This window comes from Tamandua tetradactyla, chromosome 2 (genome assembly GCF_023851605.1).
Source record: "Tamandua tetradactyla isolate mTamTet1 chromosome 2, mTamTet1.pri, whole genome shotgun sequence".
In the NCBI taxonomy this organism is placed as follows: Eukaryota; Metazoa; Chordata; class Mammalia; order Pilosa; family Myrmecophagidae; genus Tamandua; species Tamandua tetradactyla.
The window spans coordinates 204,294,529-204,310,794 of NC_135328.1; the positions used below are offsets into that span (position 1 = coordinate 204,294,529).

At 38.0% G+C, this 16,266-nt stretch overlaps 1 protein-coding gene, 1 non-coding gene and 1 pseudogene across 5 annotated transcripts in view; 2 read left to right on the plus strand and 1 right to left on the minus strand.

Annotated features, from left to right (window-relative positions):
• Positions 1 to 1,023: 1,023 nt before the first annotated feature.
• The window catches only part of CDC42 (cell division cycle 42), a 113,654-nt gene continuing 98,411 nt past the window's right edge, over positions 1,024 to 16,266 (minus strand). For 3 of the 4 annotated variants that reach the window (XM_077150926.1, XM_077150925.1, XM_077150927.1), the window contains exons 4-6: positions 7,446 to 7,555; positions 7,130 to 7,327; positions 1,024 to 2,554 (exon numbers count right to left, since the gene is read on the minus strand). In XM_077150926.1, coding sequence (XP_077007041.1) covers positions 2,465 to 2,554; positions 7,130 to 7,327; positions 7,446 to 7,555 — 398 coding nt within the window. In that variant the 3' untranslated portion in view covers positions 1,024 to 2,464. Of the gene's footprint in view, positions 2,555 to 3,873; positions 4,059 to 7,129; positions 7,328 to 7,445; positions 7,556 to 16,266 lie in introns of those variants that run through there. The other variant, XM_077150928.1, reaches the window with a different exon arrangement.
• LOC143674778 (PCI domain-containing protein 2 pseudogene) lies at positions 8,424 to 9,797 on the plus strand (annotated as a pseudogene).
• On the plus strand, positions 13,493 to 13,599 carry LOC143675163 (U6 spliceosomal RNA). Its single transcript, XR_013171407.1, has one exon. It is a non-coding gene; the product is annotated as a U6 spliceosomal RNA (small nuclear RNA).

Sequence of the window (16,266 nt, forward strand, 5' to 3'; positions counted from 1 at the left end):
TCCCGTAATTTTTTAAATTTTTACTAAGATAACAAAATTTTTAAAGCACATTTATGAACTGTGTACAAGGATTAGCCTGAAGATAAATATTTCAGAGAGGGAAAAAAAAACTGAATAACCAAACTTCTACTAGAAAAAAGCAAATGAGAATATAAAGCAAGCTTTTGGACAGGTCAGTCAAGCATGCAAAAATGACCAGTGTTTATTCAAATATATATTAAGGACCACTGTGCTAAGTGTTAAGCATATACAAGCTCTACTTCCCAGGATTTCATAGCATGAACCAGCTCTCTCTCTAGTGTAGTCATAAGGAAAATACAAAGCTACTGTTCTAACAAACAGTATGGAATCCAGCCAAGCATGACTCCTTAGAGTCATCTGGTATCAACTGGAAAATGATCTTTAGTTTCTAAGATATTTACACAGATCTACATAATGCCCCTCAGATAAATCAATCAATCTTACCACCTAAAGAAAATGCATCCCATATTCAGATTCACCACATAGAATCTGGAATCTGATGGAAATAGTTTGGGATAACAACCTCAAGCAGTAGTTCCCAAACATGACAGCATCCTGAAAATACCTAGAAAGCTTTTTAAAACTCCTGTTGCCCAAAATGCACTTTTGTAGCCAAGTTTGAGAATCACTGACATAGAAAACCTGGGAAAACCTGGTTGCTTTCCAACTAATATATGGATTAGCGGTGTACTGATATTTCCTTCCAACATGAGCAGTGAGCCTTCTTAAACATTTCTTTGCTAAGAACTGCTATGAACTCACTTGGTATTTAAGGGAAGATGTTTCTGGGATGCTTGAAAAACTTAGGGGCAAAGGCACAAACTTGAATATACAGAGAGAAAAACATTATCTGAAACTGAATTCCAGAAAGGAAATAAAATAAATAAAAATAATAAAGTTTTATCCTCAAATTTGTTAGAAATTCATGTTTAGAGTACCCACTCCTAAATACCTAAGAGTAGGAGGCGGAGGGAAAATAACAACCCTCAGGCTGGCTTGTGAAGGGTTTTTTGTTTGTTTGTTTAATACATTTGAAAAGAATGCATATACAAAGAATTGAGACATGAGAAAGCATTGGTTCAACACTAATGAATCTACAAGAATTAGGACTGGGGAAGTTGGAAAAGATTACCTAAACATTAAAAAAAAAAAAAAAGGCAAAATATAAGCTGGTAATATCCCTACTAACACTCATGAACAGTCTTCATAAGACCCTTTCCATGATTTTTATTAAACTAGAGAACCTCCACTGGCTGCTCTAGGGTTCCTCATACGCAAAACAGAAATAAGGGGATTCCCCTGACTGGTCCCCATGTTGTTAAATGTTCTCCCCGTCCCACTCCCACCCCTAGCTTCTTAATGCAGCGGGCCTCCTACCCCAACACTTGAAAGAGGATGTGAATCATTCCATATACATCTGTCTTTCAGCAACACTCCCCATATTTCCTCTATATACCAGGTCTTCATTGTGTTCTAGGAACACCACATCATATTAAGCTGCCTATCTATATGCTAAGCATATTAGACAATGACTGACAGGGAAAAAATTGTTTTAATTAAGAACCCAACCCATTTGGTGTATTTCAAAAGGTGCAATACTTTTCTTCATTTATCAGTAAAAGAAGTTAGAAAATAACTTCTTAAAAAAAAATTCAAATAGCAAACAGATTTCCTTGAAAGTCACAGTCACATATATAGTGCATCCCAGAAAAGAGGAGGGGCAAGACAGGTTCCACCCACTTTCAGGAATTTCATCAAATACTGAACCTACTCAAGGGTGGAGAGAAAAGGCAACTTTCAAAAAGGAGTATGTTATTAAATGAGGCATTTACTATACTCCTTCCTAAGAGCACCAGATGGGGAACATGTTTTCTAAACTAGATCTAGGAAGTGGACTGTGGAATCAATCCATCCTCCTCTCCTCAAGGGCTGTCCACCACTGGTTAAGGAATAAAAAAAAACAAAACTAAATAAAAACAAACTTCCCCAAACTCCCCTCCCTCAAAAAAAAAGAAAAGGGAAAGAAGGAAAAAAAAAAAAAAAAAAAACCACTAAGATGTCCCAGATTACTCTCCAGAGTGGAACCAGGGAGCAGCTTCAACAATTCAAATCAGTCTGTTACAGAGTCATCAAAAGCATGCCTTGCTTTTAACAAAACAAAAAAAAAAAACAAAAAAAAATTTTTTTTTTTTGAAACAACAAAACAGAAACTAGTACTGATCACTTTTCTGACAACATACAATTATTCTAAATTAACTAGTATTGGGAGGGGGCATGAGGACCATACCTATGGGCCTTGTCTCACACGAGTGCATGTGGGTAGGTGCAGGGCATTTGTCATTATTGCAAAAACGAATTTTAATTTTAATCTTTAGTTTGATTTAAACATTGCTTTTAGTATGATGCCGACACCAGCTGTGCAGAAAGGGCTCTGGAGAGATGTTCATAGCAGCACACACCTGCGGCTCTTCTTCGGTTCTGGAGGCTCCAGGGCAGCCAATATTGCTTCATCAAATACATTCTTTAGGCCTTTCTGAAAAGGGGTGAAAGAAAAAAATGGGCTGTCTGATTTTCAGTATAATTAAAGTTGAAGATCAAATAAAAAACACTCAAACCCCCAAAAGATGGCAAAGAATGAAACATTAAAAACAACCCTGAAATTCAACACAATAATTTCACTTCACCAAATTTTGTCCAGACAGGGTACTGGAAGGATCCAGGAGCAGAGGAGCAGATATTCGTGAGTGAGACAGTGGTTCTTTGAGAAAGCTTTTTGCAGACCAATGTATGTCACAAGAAGCAAACAAGCACATGTGTCATTTGCTCATTCATTATGAGTTTTGTAATGTGCTGCAGAAACATTTTACATAAAAACAAGTGAAGCAGCTCTGCATTCAAATGAAACAGGTGGATATGGAGCAGGACTGAGGACTGGCACGGAGCAGTGGCATCCTTATTATGTGGGAGGTGCAGGCAAAGATGGACAGAGCAATCACAGTAGCTATATTGAAGATACTGACTTTGAACTCCCTTTATCCCACCAATTAGACAGAGTCAAGGGGATTCAAGGAAGCAAAAATGTGGGTACCCGGTACATATGTAAAACTAGAGCCAGTAAGTACAACATGAATAAAGCTTCATCAGGCATTTATACAAACAATTGTATTTTTTTTTTAATTTCAAAACTTTAAGGTAACCATAGTCGTATGTTTCCCTCACAACATTAAATCAGAAGCAGGAAAATATAAAGGTGGCAGCTTTACATCTCAACATTAACAAACCTTAAGTCAACTGTTTAAAACGGATGCTAACCTTAAAAGATAATATAACAAATGATCTCATAAAGCAGTAGCAAATACATCAATATCTTTCCACCCCAGACTGACAAATACTCCACCTACAGCACAGACAGCCAAAGCAACAGCAACACAAAGTTTCACTGCACAAAGGAAAACCAGAAAAGATTCCTCCCTTCCCCATTACACTCTACTAGTAGGTCACCTTTTTTCCATGAAGGTTTGTCATGCAATTACAATTAACAATTGAGCTTAAGAGTAAAATGATGTTTGTGTTATTTTCTCCGTCTAGAACTATAAAATCTAGAAGTGTTTAAAAACCAAAACAAAACTCTTATTTTCTCTATGAGGACATTCTTAATACCAGACCAAGTTCCCTTATGCAATAGCAACCCAAATCAAAAATCTCTGAGCATCAGGCAACTCAAGCAGCAGAAAGTTAAATAAGTCCAGTTCGACTACTGATCACAAAAAATATTCTATTAAGATATCACATTCTTGACCAAAAACTAATACAGAGTTTGCTCTAAGATGGTGAGTAAAAAGACGCAGAGGCTTTCAAACAGGATGGTTTTATTCCTTTGTTTTTAAACGATCTTTCTACAGTAGTGGGACAGGAAGCAGCAGCAAAGAGGGAAAGGAGAAAACAGTTTAGAATATACAGCACTTCCTTTTGGGTTGAGTTTCCGGAGGCTCGAGGGCAGCTAGGATAGCCTCATCAAACACATTCTTCAGACCTCTCTACAAGACAGAGGGGAAGAGAGAGAATAGCAGCCAGGTTAGAGGATTAGAAAGACTAGCAGATACAAACAGCAGTTTGGATTAAATGGGCTGAATTCGCAAAAGCAATGCGCTTTAAGAAAAATAAATGCAATATAGCTAGATCTTAAACCCATTACTGGGAGAGTCAATAACTGCAAAGAAACTTCATACTGCAAAAAAGATTACCTGATTAAGAAAGCAATTTCTATGAAAATGCAATATGTTTACTTCTGAAATAATCACACACTGAAATTTAATATTATAACACTATAATGAAAATAATGCCAGCATATATAAACAAAATTGCACTGAATAATCAAGTCTTGTGGAATTTGCCAATATTCTCCTATGAACAGCATAAAATTCTGATCTATTACAATTTTAGGCTTATGTGAATTCAGCCCCTGAATAACTGAAGGACACAAATAGCAGACTAACAGGCATGCTACATGTTTCTAGGTTCAAAATGACATTTCTAGATGGGATTAAATCAAGATTTCAGAGTAAACTGTATGTCAGAACAAAAAAGTTCCAACATTTAGAAAGTATTGTTTAAAAATACCAACTGGGAGGAGTTTAAAGAAAAGACACTAGAAACAGCATATGCTTCAGTTATTCAGTAATGTTATTAGAGCAAGTAACCACCACCCAAGTCATAGGAAAACAAAGAATGGTGTCCTAGAATGAGTTTTAGCAAGCAGTCCAATGCTTTAAGATGTTCACATGGGTATCAGAGCATAAAGCACGGTGAGAAAACAAAGAATACTCTATAGTACTTAAGAGGCAGAAATACACTTACACCTCAGCCAGAAACTCCACCATGACAATGTGACTCAGTACTACTAGTATCTTGGGCCCAGGTCTATAGACTCACCTACACTCACCTAAACCTGAAACCACAGGTTTACCACCCAAAGAAGCTTCAAATGTTCTTTAGGTAAATTTGATCCCAAGAAAAAATTTCCCAAAAGTCCCAAAACACAGCTCCAGTAATGTCAGGTCTACATCACCCAATCACCCATCCATCTTCACCAGGATATCCCAGAGGATTAACACCCATACATTACTGAGAAATAACAGTAAGTACTTAAATGGAACCAAAGGGATTAAAAAGTTTTCTTCTTTCTATATCATTTGCAAAGTAGAAAAGCTTATAAACAAGAGAAGGATTTCCTCTGAGAAGGAGTTTTTCTTCACATCTAGGAACAAACTCTGGTAGTCAAATATAAAAGGAACGGGGCGGGTGATGGAAAGGGAAATATATTTTTATAAGAAAAAAAAGAGAGAGGGAGGACCATCAGAAACTAGGGTATTTCTTATCAAGAAGCAAATTCTTTCTTGCTTGCTGTGGACAAAGATCAAAAATACTATATAAAACAAAATTAATCTTTGCTTTATCCACTATTCACATAGAGTATGGTTTTATAGAGGGTTTGGTTTTGGAGAAACCAACAAAGAGAATCTGGAGTCCTAAAAGTTCTAGCTCCCAAATAAAACCATAAACCCTATTTTCTATCTTCTCTTTTGACTTGTCCAAACATCAAAATCTGGTAAGAAAATTGTGCCTGCTAAGACATTTTAAACACCTACTCTTTGCAAAGTATCTGTTAAAATATTATATAAAAGCATCCAGTTATTTAAAACAACGTTCACCAGTGACCTTAAATTGAGTCCCCATGGCCTACTTGCCTCCATTTCCCCAAAGGAATTTCACATTTAGAGAACAGGGGCATGCAACAGATACATATATAATACTATTCTGACATGCTGCTCCTTCTCCCTTCCCCCAACACACATACTTTTCTGGGGATGGTATCGAACAGCCGAGAGAAGCATCAGGAACTATTTTTAAAAGCTCAGTTGTACTGTGTGTAAGATGATGTAAATTCTTTTGAACTTTTAAATATCTGTTCATGGCATTAAACGTCCAAGAAAATCTGGGTTTGAGTGAATGTGTATAAATCATTGGCCATTCCGCCTTCAAGTTATTCTCTGGATAAGTTTTTATCTTTAAATATTCAACAAAACACTAAGTTGGAAGTTATTAAATTATGCACTTGGCCTTATATACTAAATATGTAATTACATATGCCATTTGTCCTGATATATACATAATCAAAAATCTAATATACCAAAGAAAATGGCTTTTTTTTTAAACCATAAATATAGGTGGATTTAACATAATTACTAGAAACCTCTACCCATCAGTTCTGTTCTATTCTAATTAAGCACATTTGCTCAATGGTAAAGCACCAGTAGCATATAAGAGTTCTATGCTAATAATTTCCATAATTATTTCCTTTGCCCACAGAATAGGACCCAAAGGAAGGAACCATAATACCATGAAGGTAAAGAACATTAAACACACAGGTCAGTCCAACACTCACTTTAAATACTCTAAACATTACTCCCCTGACTTCAGGGTCTGGTATTTTCCATCACACTAAGAGAGAGGCGGTCCACTTAAATCATTCAGAAATGGACAGAGGAAAGAGGGGTCACAAAATGAAAAGAATACCTCCGAAACCACAGGAATAGACACACTATACAAATAATGCTCAATAACTGTGGCAGGAACAGCCAAGGTGGCTGTCTTAGACATAAAAGTCTCAATTAATATGACTAATTCCCTGTCCCTACCAAAGTACCCCAAAAACAGTATAGCAACAACTGTCAGAATTGGCAAAAGATCACATATACTTGTAAAAACTACTAAGTTTCTTGGGGAAAAAAAAAAATCACACACATCCTCTCTTATAACTTTGCACTGATCTAGACTTTCCCCATGAATTTTTTTTTGACCAAATCTCTGATCACTACAAATCATTCAATACATATAGGAGCTTACAAACATAAGAGCATTACTTAGAGACATATAATTTTCTTCATAAACAACACTAGCTTCACACTGGACGGTATGAAGCTGGTCATACTCCTCCTGGGTATCTTTCTGAGCACTGCTGACCACTCTTAGAAATAATCTTGTATCCTAATGCTCTAAGAAACCATTTAACAGTAAGCAAATAAATGATGTTTCAAACAGTCCTCACCTGTGTGAGTGCAGAACACTCCACATATTTGACAGCCTTCAGGTCACGGGCCAGCTTTTCAGCAGTCTCCGGAGTGATAGGCTTCTGTTTGTTCTTGGCAAGTTTCTCAATAGTAGAGGGGTCATCTCTGAGATCAATTTGGGTCCCAACAAGCAAGAAAGGAGTCTTTGGACAGTGATGAGTTATCTCAGGTACCCACTAAAAAAAAGGTATTTAAAAACACATTTTGTTAAACCACACCCTTTAAACGTTTTAAAACGGTCAACAGAAATTCTCTGACAATCTTTGTCATGGCAGAGACATCCAATTAACTCACCTTTTCTTTCACATTTTCAAATGAGGACGGAGAGACCACTGAAAAACAGACTAGAAATACATCTGTTTGTGGATAACTCAGCGGTCGTAACCTGTCATAATCCTCTTGCCCTAGAAAAATAATTTAGAAAGAAGTCAGCAATAGAATCTTGTCCTCATAGAGTTAAAGGCACAAGTCAGTCAACAGACTGCATGGAGCTTAACAACGCACTGAAATTAACCAGAATGAAAACGACTTAGTTATCTAAGAATATGTGCAGTTTTGTAATATAAAATTTGAACAATAATCTTACCCAGTTAATTCTATTTAATATGTCAAGTATTTAGAAAAGCAATGACTTTGCTATTATTTGTTTTTATTACCAATTTGTGTCCATTAGCAGCACAATAATTTAATAAAAACTAAACTGCTACAGAAGTGATTTATAATCAATCCTAGCCAGATATTAAGAAACGATCACAATATAGTTTCAGCTCAGGTCATGCTTCTACCTCCTCTTCCAGGTCTCCCTGCCTCCTTCTCCCCACCTGTAGGCCCGGTCCCCTCCAGAGTTGTGGAGAAGAGTCTAAAGGCAAGCTATCTCTGCCACCCAATCCCTCTCAGCTCCCAGGGGACTTTCCATGACACTCTTTCACCTATCCCTTTGTCTCTGATTCGACTTGCTCCAGTGCGTCTTACTTAGGACCAAACAAGAAATGAGGACCCGATGTCTCAGTCTTCCTCAGCCCATTTTACCTGCTGTCCCACCCAGCTGTGGCCCAGAAACCCCAGCACACTAACAAGCCATCTCTACTTCCCACCTTCACAGGAATTCTTCCTCAGGAGCGACCAGCTCAAGGAAAGTATGACCAGACCACCTGGGAGCATTCGGGCTGAGAGACAGACCCTGGGCCAGAAGTAACACCAGCGCACCAGAAGAACTGGGAACTGGCTGTTATTTCTGAAGACCCAGCAAGAGGCAGTGATCATTGCTCACTCTTGCTGTGGACCGGACAGTCAGCTTCCATGGAGCACATCATCACTAACCAGGACTTACAGCAGGTATATGACACCAGAGATGGAACACCTTGTGCAGAGTTGGTGTCTGTTAAGTGCCCTCATGTTACAAATCCAAGGCTTCAATTGCCTTTTACAAAAGAAAAGTGTCAACAAGTTTTGGAATCTCCTTATAATGAAATGTTTGCAGCTCATTTGGGGTATACTTATGCAGTGAGAAACCGTGATTTCATAGAGGTATATAAATGCCAGACTGTAAAAATCCAATCATTCCTGTGAGCATTTTAGTTCCACAAAGAAGAAAACCGAGTTTTGCCTATTATGTATGCAGTAGCACTTGACTTTCAAATATCTGCCAACAATGCAGATCAACAGTTAGTAAAGAAAGGAAAAAGCAAAGTTGGGACAAACTGAAAAAGCAATTGAATTACTGATGAGTTGTTTTCACATCTATGCCAGTGACACCTGTGCTAGTATACAGGATTCTAAAAAGTTGGAGATGTAGTTTCCAGTGAATCAACTATTTAAAATCTACTTTAAGATCAACAAATGCCATTTGTGTAAACCCCTAATTAAAGCAACTGACAGCTCAAATGTGAAAGAAAATTACAGCACTGCACACAGAGAGTTACATATAAATACTATGTTGGAACCAGGGCTAGGTTTGATATTGACTTTAAGCAAACTGAGGAATAACTGTCATTTGCTTTTGGGCACTATCACCACTCAAGTCAGAACAAAAGAATAATTCTAATAAAGCTACTTCTACTGAAAATGCTATTGGGTCATATGCCAACTACTGAGCTTCTGAAAAAGTATCACCTTATGCAGTTCGCTGAAGAAACCAAAGCTGTAAAAGCTGTAAGTGAAGGCAATCTCTTACTACTGAATGAGGCTCTAACAAAGCAGGAAATGTGTTTTATTTCTTGTGGTATTCTCCTGATCCCTGAAAAGCTGAAGATCAACACCTACAGGAATCTTTTTAAGAAAGTGTACACATCAGTGGTCTCGATGTTTGTCTAGCTGCTTGAATTTCGTACAAGTAGAGAATGTGCGTATTGATGAAGTCCAGTGTGTTTTGGCTAATCTGATATACATGAGTCACATTAAAGGCTACGCATCACATTAGCATCAGAAGCTAGCTTATTAAGAAACAAAACCCACTCCCTTGGTTATCTACAGTGTGTTGAATATATAATACTGTAGACAGAAATACAATTTGTTACTTTTGCTTTCAATCATGATGACATCAGTGCGGATGCTGTTATTAGTCTCTGAAGTGGGGAAACTCTTCAAGGCACCTTTCTCACAGATTCTGAGACTATGTGTTTACCAGCCTATACAAATGACTTGAAATGCTCCTTTATCCTTCGTGAAGATCTGAAATTCTTTTTTCAGAAAACGAAAAAACCTCAGTTGGCTCTGATGTATTTGTGAAACACACAAAGGATGTTTGTCTTGATGGCAGCTACACAATTCACTTTTCATAAATGCTTTCATAAAAACGATCTTTGTAACTTTCTATTAAAAAGGTATTCTGTAGAACGGAATGGTATCTTAATGTTTTGTCTGTTCATTTTTTTTTAATTAATAAAAAAAGTTTTAAAAAAAAGGTATTCTATATTTAGACAAATGGCATATTCTATATTATATTCTCTGTGATACACCTATTTTTAAATATCAAATTTAGTAACATTTTATGTGATCAAAATGGTTAACGGTTTCAAAGAAATTTGGGTTTCTTTTTTAAAACCCAAATTTAATTTGATTTGAATGTTCCAGATTGTATAGTCTGCCATTTTCAACTTTCAGAGTATCCACATTTCCTTTATTTATAAAAAAATTACTAAAGAAGAAATCTTCATAAGAAACAACTTTAGATCATTTCTGCAAAATTACTAAATTTGAAAGCTGCTTATCCCCTTTGTACAAAGAGAAGTCATTCTACAAAGTCTGAATTCCCTTTTATCCTGTAGAGGTAACACAGCTCAAAACTTTCCTTTTTGAATATGGTTCCTGTATCAGGTTCCTCTTATGCCATAAGAAACTACCCCAAAACTTGGTGGCTTAAAATAACAGTCCTCATTTATTTTGCTCAAAATATGCAATTTACTCAGAGCTCAGTGGAGACAGTTTGCCTTTGCTCCAAATACTGTCAGCTGGGGTAACTTTAGTGGGGACTGATGATCTATTTTCAAAACAGCTCATTCATGTGGCAAGCACAATGGTACTGAGGTGTTGCTATGGGTCTCCTGTTTATATGAGCTTCTCCAAAAGCTCCTTGGGCTTTTTCATGGCATGGTAGCAGGGGTTCCAAGAGTGAGTGCCCCCAAAAATAACAGTAAAGAAGTTATATCGCCATTAATGACGTGGTCTTATGAGTCACTAGTGTCCCTTCTGCCTTAGTCACATCCAGATTCAAGTTTTGAAATGCAGAATGGAGTGTAGGCATACATTTCATGCCAGGAGGTTCTCACTGACCTGTAGGACTGCCACTCTTCCCATCCAATAACAAGATAATCTGAGACATCAGATCTATTAGCAGAAAAGTATGGCCACTGAGACCATCAAAGAATGACTTCACACTGGAAAGAATAGCTCCAGGGCTTTGTACACTTACTTCTCTCTGTTTTCTTTACTATACTTATCTACACGAGGGCACTGTTCTCCTACAGCTTTACATGTAGAAATTTGATCTTTCTACTACATACAAGGGGACTTTAGATATCTTTCAACTTCCAATAAAATGTTTTTACAATTAACTTGAATATTCAATTTTTATAAGCATGCCGGCATTTCATAATTCTGGGTTGAAGAGAAGTAGAATGTTAAGTTTTCTCAAAATTTTTAGGTATTGAAAATTTTTATTCAACAGTAAATATTCACACCTGTAATCAATGACTGGCATTTTTAAGGTTATACTTGGCAATGAAGGAAGCAGAACCCCACTGCACAAGCGCCCTTGTGCTCTTGGTATAAAGCTTGTGTACTGAGTGGCCCTGTTCAAGTTCAGGGACATAAACAAAGATAATTATCATTATGTCTGCTTGGCATTGACAAAATAATCAGTTAATTTCTCTCCAAATGTAAGTTGGTTTGGGCCTTCTAAGATGTCATCAGGACTAATTTGCTTTATCTTGAGTTTTCTGGTTTTGTTTCATTTGTTTATCTCACATGGCTTCCAACTTTTTATTAAATTTTATATGCCAATAGAACAATTCTTCCATTTTGAATGCCTCTTAACATCTCAGGAGGCATTCAGACACTTAGCTTTCTCTGTAATGCCCCTTGCTTTTATAGAGCCCATAATTACTGGAGTGAAATTTTTCATTAGCTTTACTTCTGCTTATGCTGTGTTCACAATAATTTTCAAACAGAATTTCCATTCTTGTTTCACAAATCCAAATTTGCAGTATACCATAAAATAAGATGGCAGATATTTCTGCAGCATTATTTATTTTAAAAGTGCATACATGTTTACTGTTTATTTTATTTGATTTAACTTCAGTATTGTTTGAAATGAGTTTTTTTTTGGTAATATATATTTTTAAACTTAAAAAAAAACAGGGTGGGTGACAGTGGTCCAACAGGCAGAGTTCTCGCTTGCCATGCCAGAGACCCAGGTTCGACTCCATCCAAAAAAAAAAAAAAATCACAATTGAGATTAAACAAAATCACAGCAAACGAGATTTTTACAAATTTAGGATGTTACAATCAAGCCCCAAGGTAACCACAAAGAAAATATCAGAGAATATATAAGCTCACAGGAAAGAAATGAGGACAGATTATCAGGGGTGGAAGCAGGAGGAATGGGGAGTTAATGCATAGTGGGTATAGGGCTTTTGTCTGGGGATGGAAAAGGTTTAGTAACAGAAGGTAGTGGTGAGGTACCACAACACAAGTGAGTATGATTAATCCCACTGAATGGTATGCTTGGGAGTGGCTGAGATGGGAAAATCTGTTCCCACAAAAAAAAATTTTTTTTAAAGAAAAGGGAGGGAAGGGGTGGGGAGAAACAGAGAGATTAGACAGATAGAAGATAGATGGAAAGAATATGCAACTAAAGAGACAATTACAATTAAAGGCAACACATGATCCTGAACAAGAATTTAACAAGGGAGGAAGAAGATTCAAAAAGACAATATTAGGACTGTGGGAAGATGGTGGAGATAAGAGAGCTGCAGGATTAAGTCCTTCCACCACAACAATTACTAAATTGGCAGAAACTGTCTGAAACAACTATTTTGAAACTCTGGACCACTGCAAAGCATCCAGGGAAGAGCGGGAGGAAGAAGCTGGTAAATCACTAGGGTCAGTAAATCGCTCTCTCCGTGGAGCAGTTACCAGACCCCTCCCTAGCTCACTGGTGACAGAAAGGAAAATAGAAGTCCTCTTCCCCAAGACAAGGGGTGGGTACAGAACATCAGTGACCACAGCTTTTGATTAGAAACTTCAGATCAACTAGGGCAGAGCTCTGAGGGTGGTCACTGTTCCAACCAGCCCCAGACAAAAGATGAGAAAGACTCACTTGGGAAACTTTCTCCCAGAATTTGCCCACCAGGCAAAAGCAGCTTGAGACAACTAAAGGAGTAATGGAAGCAGACAGTTTAGGGCAAAAGCTTGTATGCTTTAAATACCAGGAAGAGACAGATCTGTCTCCTGGGAAAAAGAAGGGGCATTCAAACTTCCATGAACAGGTGAACTCCACAACAACTAACAAGCATTAAGCCCAGGACAAGACACACGTCCAATAAAGACAGGGCAGACCCTGAACACTGCACATGCCTTGGGCAGACATTTCTGACAGGAGGGTTGAGGCTCAAGAAAAGCTCTGATTTATCACCAGTTACAAAATCAAGAAACTGACACCTCAGGGAATGAATCCCCAGAGTTAACATTTTGAAGTACTGAAGTATACAGTATTCAATAAGAGTACTAGACACACAGGATATAATGGCCCATTCAAAGGAAGAAGATAAAAACAAAAAATTTAAAAATACCAATGAAGAAAACCAGAATGTGGAAATACCAAAGACTTTAACACTCAAAGAGTGCTTGCTTCGGCAGCACATATACTAAAATTGGAACGATACAGAGAAGATTAGCATGGCCCCTACGCAAGGATGACACGTAAATTCGTGAAGCCTTCCATATTAAAAAAAAAGAAAAACACTCAAGGAAATGAAGGAAAAATAGAGAAAAAACTAAAAGATAACAGGAAAACAAGGAATGAGCAATATGAGAATTTTAGTAAAGAGAAGTTTTAAAAGAGAACCAAACAGAACTATAAGAGCTGAGGATCACAATATTTGAAACGAAAATTCCCAAGAGGGTTTCAAAAGCAGACTGGAGCTGGCAGAACAAAGAATCAATAAACTTGAAGACAAGACCACTGAAATGAGTCAGGCTGAGGAGCAGAAAGAAAAAAGAATTATAAAAAGCAAAAATATCCTAAATGTCCCAGAATGAGAGTAATGAGAGAAAATGGCAGAAGGACTACTTAAAGAAATAATGACTGAGAACTTCCCAACTTAGCAAAAGACATTTATATGCACATCCAAGAAGCCCGGAGAACACTATACAGGATAAACATGATGAAAAATACACCCCATCATAAACTGATTACACTGTCAAATACAAAGGACAAGGAGAGACTTCTGAAAGCTGCAAGAGAAAAGCAATGTGTTATGTACATACTGATTAGATGAAGTGATTTCTCATCAGAAAAAACAGAGGAAGGTCGGCAATGGCTTGAAATACTTAAAGTATTCTTGCCAACCAAGAATTTTATATCTGAGACTTTCTTTCAAAAATAAGGGGGAAAAGAGTAAGACATTCCCAGATAAACCAAAGCTGAGGGAGTTCATCACCACTAGAGCTGTCCTACAAGCAATGCTAAAGGGAGCTCTACAGACTGAAAGGAAAAAACACTACACAGTGGTTTAAAGCAGCATCAAGAAAAAAACCTAAAGTAAAGGTATCCATTTGGGTTATAAATACCAGTATTATTGCACTGTATTGTTTGGCATTGTAGTTCCACTTCTCACCTCCTACAGGGGCTAAAATACAAATGAATAAAAAGCAAATGATGGGAGGCGGGGCCATGATGGCGGCTTAGTAAGGTACGGGCATCTTAGTTCCTCCTCTAGAGCAACTACTAGATGACCAGAAACAGTGCAGAACAGATCCCAGGGCCACAGCAGGGACCGGACACACAGCGTACCCCAGTCTGGACCGACTGCGAGACTCTGCTGCAGTGAGCTCCCCGAGCGGCACGCGCTTCCCCGGGCCGCGGCGGCTGGCGGTCGGCACCCCTCCCTCCCTCCTTCCCGGACCAGCTGAGAGTATCAGAGAGGCAAGTTTCCCAAGCCGCGGCAGCTGGTGCCCCTCTTTCGCAGGCAGCTTTCCGGTCCGTCGGCGGGTCTTGGATCGGCAAGTTCCCCGGGGCCAGGGCGGTGGGCGGCTGGTGCCCCTGCCCCACAGGCGGCAGCCAGGAGGAAGAGGAGGGAGTTTCCGACAGTGGCAGGGACTGGGTCCAACCAAACACCAATAGTGGCATTAATAAAGGAGCCACAACATCTTTTGCTGGTGGGACCCGCAGACAGACAAGTGCCACATATTGGGCAGGATAAAAAAAAAAACAGAGCCCAGAGACTTCACAGGAAAATCTTTCAACCTGCTGGGTCTCACACTAAGGGAAATCTGATTAAATGTCCAGACGCAAGCAAAAAATAACAAATCACACCAGGAAAATTTAAGATACGGCCCAGTCAAAGGAACAAACCAATAGTTCAAATGAGATACAGGAGCTGAGACAACTAATTCTGAATATACGAACAGAAATGGAAAACCTCTTAAAAAACCAAATCAATAAATTGAGGGAGGACATGAAGAAGGCAAGGGATGAACAAAAAGAAGAAATGGAAAGTCTGAAAAAACAAATCACAGAACTTATGGGAATGAAAGATACAGTAGAAGAGATGAAAAAAACAATGGAAACCTACAATGGTAGATTTCAAGAGACAGAGGTTAGAATTAGTGAACTGGAGAATGGAACATCTGAAATCCAAAAAGAAACAGAAACTATAGGGAAAAGAATGGAAAAATTTGAGCAGGGGCTCAGGGAAGTGAATGATAATATGAAGCGCACAAATATATGTGTTGTGGGTGTCCCAGAAGGAGAAGAGAAGGGAAAAAGAGGAGAAAAACTAATGGAAGAAATTATCACTGAAAATTTCCCAACTCTTATGAAAGACCTAAAATTACAGATCCATGAAGTGCAGCGCACCCCAAAGAGAATAGATCCAAATAGGCATTCTCCAAGACACTTACTAGTTAGAAAGTCAGAGGTCAAAGAGAAAGAGAGGATCTTGAAAGCAGCAAGAGAAAAACAATCCATCATACAAGGGAAACCCAACAAGACTATGTGTAGATTTCTCAGCAGAAACCATGGAGGCAAGAAGACAGTGGGATGATACATTTAAATTACTAAAAGAGAAAAACTGCCAACCAAGACTTCTATATCCAGCAAAATTGTCCTTCAAAAATGAGGGAGAAATTAAAACATTTTCAGACAAAAAGTCACTGAGAGAATTTGTGACCAAGAGACCAGCTCTGCAAGAAATACTAAAGGGAGCACTAGAGTCAGATACGAAAAGACAGAAGAGAGAGGTATGGAGAAAAGTGTAGAAAGAAGGAAAATCAGATATGATATATATCATACAAAAGGCAAAATGGTAGAGGAAAGCATTACCCAAACAGTAATAACACTAAATGTTAATGGACTGAATTCCCCAATCAAAAGACATAGACTGGCAGAATGGAT